This window comes from Austrofundulus limnaeus, unplaced genomic scaffold (genome assembly GCF_001266775.1).
Source record: "Austrofundulus limnaeus strain Quisiro unplaced genomic scaffold, Austrofundulus_limnaeus-1.0 Scaffold505, whole genome shotgun sequence".
Classification (NCBI taxonomy): domain Eukaryota; kingdom Metazoa; phylum Chordata; class Actinopteri; order Cyprinodontiformes; family Rivulidae; genus Austrofundulus; species Austrofundulus limnaeus.
The window spans coordinates 21,972-28,247 of record NW_013952907.1 but is presented as its reverse complement, the minus strand read 5'-3'; the positions used below and the strand labels follow the sequence as shown (position 1 = coordinate 28,247).

Sequence of the window (6,276 nt, the reverse complement as noted above, 5' to 3'; positions counted from 1 at the left end):
ATTTCTTTGTATGTACGGATCACTTGGGTTGTAACCGACAACTGGTGAAAATTTCATGTCATTAGCACCTCTAGTAATATATTTACTGAGAAAAATGGTGACATGTTCAATACTTCTTTTACCCACTGTATCAATAATTGATTCAGCAAAATTAACACTTTCTGCTTCAGCCACTTTCATTTAAAGCCAGTGGTTTGTTTGGGTGTATGAATCTGTTACAATACCTCATGACCACTAAACCAGTTTTACTGAAACTGGCAAAAATATTTATTGGACATATGAAAGCCAACCCAAGATGACTCAACAAACGGACATTAGAAAACACAAATATGGTTACAAATGCAGTCCTAAAACTTGGTGTTTGTGCAGAGTCATTAATGGCCTACACTTCAAATTACACAGCAAAATATCTCATTAATCACTGAATGGATATAATTATACTTAAAGTAATATGTGAATATACATCTACAGGATTATATTTTGGAGTCAATCCAAACATGATCTCCTCAGGTAATCAACATTAGCAAACACTCACAATGGCTATACGTGCACTTATATTCTTAGTGCTAATAGTCAGAAAATTAGTGTTTGGTTGGTTATTTCTCTATTGTAACAATACTTCTTTGCAATAAATCTTCTGTCTGCACCTGACTGGCAGCACCTGGGGGTACCAGACGGTCAAAACAAGAGTCAGTGGCAACAACAAAAAACGCTGTTTGAAAACTCACATCCTCAGCTCTACTGCTCATCCCACAGATGCATGTTCCTTACAAATGTGTCACCATTTAAAAGAGAAATCAACAGGCTTTCCAACGGGATAAGATTTATTAACAAGAAGCATTGTTACAACAAAGAAATGATCTACCAAACATTTATTTATTGACTTCGTAGCTGAGAGTCATCGTAAAATCAAAATCAAATAATTCTATACAGTGAAATATTAGTTAAGAAATGACTTACTAATAAAAACAGAGGAAGAAAAAGATAATCTTGCAGTATGATGGAGTTTTGATCTCTAAACAGCTTCTAATAAGTCAGATCTTATTCACAGCTTCAAAGGCAGCAGACAGTTGTGTTGCCGTTCACTGAAGTGAAGAATCCTGTTAGCCTGACAAACACTAGGTGACTCTGCTGACACCTGTTCAGGATGAAGGAACAGTCACACAGAGTCCCACTCCCATCGTCGTGTCGTTTCTGCCGGAGCGGCAGCACACACAGGACCTCTTCAACTTGATGAGGGCAAGAAACAAAGCTCACATTCAGTTTCCTGTGTTTCCACAGTAACGCTGTGAAGAAAGGTGTGTTTTCCTCATTACTGAAAGACGAAAACATGCAGGCAAAAAAAGCTTTTATTTTTTTTTTTGTTTTATGAATTTTTTGCTAAGTTTTAAGCAAAATTTAGAAAAAGGCACTGAGATTGCTGTTAAATAAACTCTTCTTCTGAACCTTTTAAAAGGAATGTTTCCAAATTCTGACTTGATTAGTTCAACTATAACTATTTCTGCACCATTTTTATTTAACAATGTGTTACTTTTATGGTTAAATGAAAGATAGAAATCTGACCAACAGACAAGTCACAATAAAAACATCTTTAACTCATTAAATTTGGATCAATGGTTCCAAACGTGTGTTTCAGCCATTTTGGTCAAATCTTGACAAGGATGACTCTCAGCTAGTGCCAAAACTAACTTTAGTTCAGATCTGTCTTTTTGAATAAGTTATAAGCATATTTGAGTTGCTGAAAGCCAACTAGCTGTTGGTAGACATTTTTACTGAGACCAAAAGTATTCAGAGTAAATTTACATCAAATACATTTAGAGTTCAATGGTTTCCAATCCAATGGTTTGTGAAATATTTTACCAACACAGGGACAGTGCTGACACCAACACTTAGAACCAAGATGTCACACATTAAGCAGCACTCAAAGCTGGAGTTTGGGATGACTCATCATACATGTGAGTCAATACTTTCTCAAACCATCTGTCACAGCAGTCCAGCTGCAGGTCTTCTGGAGGTCGTCTCTACCAGCTCTGTAGTTCAACTCCAGCTCGGTCAGCTGGTTGGAGAGCATCTGTAAAGCAGGTCTGGACTTTAACTCATGATTATTCTTTGATCTAAACCATTCCACCTGAAGTCTGTCTGGAGGTTTTGGGTCTTCGTTCTGCCTGAAGGTGGACTTTCACCTCAGTCTCGGGTCTTCTTCAGACTCAAATAGGTTTTCCTCCAGAACTGTCTTGGTTTTTATCTCCATCAGTCTTCAGACCAGTTCCTCTGATCCTGCTGAAAGTTTCCCCACATCATGATGCTGCCACCGCCATGTTTCACTGTGAGGATGCTCAGATTAAACACACGTGTTACTGATCAGCTGGCTTCTGGAGGTACCAGAATAAAGGGGGTGAAAACTAACCCCGGATTTATACTACGTGCCTCTCCGCTCCGCTGCGCAGCGGTGCGCAGGTCGCAGCTGTTCGTTTGTGTCTCATTTTAAACAGCGTCCGCTCCGCTCCGGTCCAACACAGAGGAGGGAGCTGTTGAGGAGGAAGGAGATCACGCGATAAATCCAGTGATGTGGAAGTCACAGCAAAAAATAACTAATTCTGTGAAAGACGAACTCTAAACACAGCTGAAAACAACGATATAAAGGCTTTTGTTATCTATGTTTGAAACTGTCTCGCTGTCGTCTTTCTGAAACTTCTTCTTTCAAAATAAAATCCACGTGTATCGTGTGTGTACACATATGCTTCATGCTACGTTTCCATCTGCTTCCCAAACAGAACAATACATTCTGACAGCATTTGTGTAGAAATATATCCATTTATTTATTAAAATAGTTGCAATTTCGACATTATTCTGACAAATTATCCAGCCTAAAAGTGTCTTATTTTGAAAATACAGATGTTGTGCTCGTTTCTTTTCCTGTTGGTGCAACGTAATCTTTAAAAATTGACTCTGGCGCAGCTCCGTCCGGCAAAAATAGGATCTGTTCTAATTTTGATGGATCGCTGTCCGCTCACCGTCGCCCTGCGCAGCCAGTGTAAACACTCTCACTGATTATAACGAGTGCATATTTGCTGCGGATGTCGGACCGGAGCGGAGCGGAGACAGAACGCATGTAGTGTAAATTAGAGGTAATGCATAAACAAACTATTTTTCGGATGTTTATTTGAGAACAATATGAAAACCACCATAATTTCATAATTTCCCTTCATGCAAATGCTTCTCCATGTTGGTCAATCACATCCAATCCCAGTAAACAGTTTGGAAGTTTGTCAGGTCATGACAAAATGTGGAGAAGTTCAAGGGTGATGAAGATTTTTCCAAGCCCCTGTTTACACATTTCTGCTGAAGATGTGAGACACTACAGGCTAATTACAAAGAAGGCCCCAGTGAGGCAAGGTTCCAGCCACGGACCCCTGTTTGCCAGTAAGGTCAGCAGGTTACTTTGAGCTCATCTAATTGGCTCTGGGAGGTGATTCTGGCAGATGGAGAACTGTGCAGAAAAAAAAATACGCTTTAGCAGTTGAAGCATGTGAAAGGGCAGCCTCATTATTGCACAGACCCCTGCTGTCCAACAGACATCTAAGAACCAGCAACTACCACCAAGAATGTTCAGAGCTGAGAAGCAATGAGCTGCCAACAACAGCTGTCCTAACAAGACACAGGTGGAGAACAACAGGGTCTTTATCTCGTCTCAGATCTTTTTTGAACTTCTTTCTTTGTCAACTCATTTTTCACTTCAAGGCATAAAAACATAAGACATAATACATGTTTAGATGTCTGAAATCCTATAATGATCTATTTTATACCCCATCACATAGCGTTGTTTATACTGTATGTTCCTTGCATGTTTTCTCTTTTCATTATCTTCCAAAATCTATTTTTAGAGTCTGTATAGCCATGGTTACACCAGGGTGCAGGAGACTCACTGGTTCTGCTTATGGTCTCCACAGCATTTCTACTTACATGATCCTACTGAAACCATGAATGATCTGCAGATTAAAAAATAAAAAATAGATTTGAATGATTGAAACAGCTCCAGAGCATGTTTGTGTGGCAGTGAATCCCTGCTGGTTTTAAAATGTATTAATAAAATGCATGATAAGGTATAAACTAATAAAAACAAAAATTAAATCAGCAATAGGATGAACTTCTAATGTAGGGTCTCGTTAAATCTGTCTTGACCCAAATTTCATTTTCATTTTTCTAAACTTTCTAAACAACTTTCTAACATTATTACCATCCAAACTCCCATATCAATCAATGAGTTAATGCCTGCCTGTTCGGGGCGGGACACAAAGATCTGAAACGCTTCAGTCTACACTTCATGAGATCAATTAACTCTCACACATCTTAAAAAGTCACTTCACTGTACAAATCAAAGAAAATATTGCTTGTAAATTTATATTTATAACAAACTGAACAGACTTCTCAGCTAATCTGATTAAAATACGAGTAATATCAATTTCAGTGCAAACGATCATTTGAAAAACACAGTATTTTGTTTAAATTTAACCATTAAAATGTCAAAATGTATCCCATTCTTTTAATTCATTTCATTCACACGAACAAAATCTTTATACAGTAAAATAAAAACAAAAAGTTAATCATAATGTGAATGAAAAAGGTGCAGAGAGAAGAAAAATCTCATATCTGCCCCTTATTTAAAAAAAGACCTTTAACAAATAAACTCAAACTTCAACCATCTCCATAATTACAAAAAATAAACAAAAAACAGGATCAGATTTCTTCATATCTTATTTCCACTAGATACTGCAAATGATACATTTTCCCAATAATTTTGACTTGATCATCCTTTTAATATGCAATATAATATATACAGTATACAGTATATATATATATATAGAAAATTTTCACCCGAACAAAGAAATGTGGTATCATCTGCAAATAAAATACACTTCATAAGCTCTGACACATTTTCCAAGTCATTCACATATAAAATAAACAGCTTTAGTCCAAACACAGAACCCTGAGGAACTCCACATGTAATATGAGAGAACGAACATCTAAAGTGGTGCACTGACAGAACCTCATGGTGACTGTGGAACATTTACTTTGTGGTATTTAAAATACCAACCTTGCTTTATAGTCTGGTCATTTTTAACAGATGCTCGGTCTATCAGTCATCAGTGGTTAGAAGTAATGTTGCATTCACACAAAACGCGATTTCAGCATCAAAATCACGTCCAACACTGTAAGTTGGATGCTCCTGCACTTTGAGGTCAGACACGAGTCAAAATTGCACTTGAAGCACTGAACGCGCGTCCAGCATGTCGAGAGCCTCCCCGCCCCCTCCCTCCTCTGTCGATCTCTGTTTAATGCCGGATGAAATAAAGGAAGTGGCTTTGCTTTATTTACTGACTGCATGAGAACGTCACACTCAGATAATTAATTCATAATTAATTCACCAGACAATTCAGAGACGTTCTGAGTTTGGTGAGTTTTATTACCCAGGAGCTGTGAGCTGACTCGAGACTTGCAGCCCGCTTTCAGAACAATTTTTGTCCCGACTCCAGTTTGATAAGCCGCTGACCCGCATCAGTGCTGATATCTCCTGCCAGGACACCCACTACAGGCACTTGATTTCAGCTAAAGAGCTCCTGTCCCTCTGTCTCAGGTTAGTGGACATCATTCAGGAAACTGTCCCGTCAGAAAATGTGTCGCTGTGTCACAAAGTAGAGTCTCTCTGATTGGTTGACGTGGCGCGTCGAGCTGCAAAAGTTCAGATTTTCCAACTCCAGCATCCGATGCGTCAAGCGCGTCGAATGCTCAAATCACTCAAATCGTTCCGCTCTCATCGCGCTTGAAGTGCCGCAGCACTTCCCGGCGCTGCTTGACGCGCGTCCACCATTCACTTTGCATGTAAACCTGATGCTCCTGATGCTGAAATCACGTTCGGTGTGAACGCAGCATTAGAGTAACTTACTGTGGCCTGGAGGCTTCAGCCTGGTCAGTCTGCAGCTTCTCTCCTCCCTCCACCTCCATGGTGCAGTAAACAACTTGATTTGGAGCCAGCGACTTCAGCCCGTGGACCTCAACGATCACAATCTGACAAGATCAACAAGGGATCAATAGTAACAGATGACAGGTGAAAAACACACACTAATAGATGACTGGATCAAGATATTTTTAAAACATGCATAACAGGTTGCCATCAGGTCCAGGCCTCCCTTGAAAAGAGATCTGAGATCTCAATGGGACTTTCCTGGTTTAATAATGGAAAATAAATAAATAAATAAATAAATAAATAAATAAATA

The 6,276-nt window shown here is 39.0% G+C and overlaps 1 protein-coding gene across 13 annotated transcripts in view; it reads right to left on the bottom strand.

The window, feature by feature from the left end:
• The window catches only part of cadps2 (Ca++-dependent secretion activator 2), a gene marked incomplete at its 5' end in the record, with an annotated part of 178,988 nt that overhangs the window by 151,396 nt on the left and 21,316 nt on the right, over positions 1 to 6,276 (bottom strand). For all 13 annotated transcript variants that reach the window (XM_014025857.1, XM_014025862.1, XM_014025858.1 and 10 more), the window contains 1 exon segment: positions 5,945 to 6,066. In XM_014025857.1, coding sequence (XP_013881311.1) covers positions 5,945 to 6,066 — 122 coding nt within the window.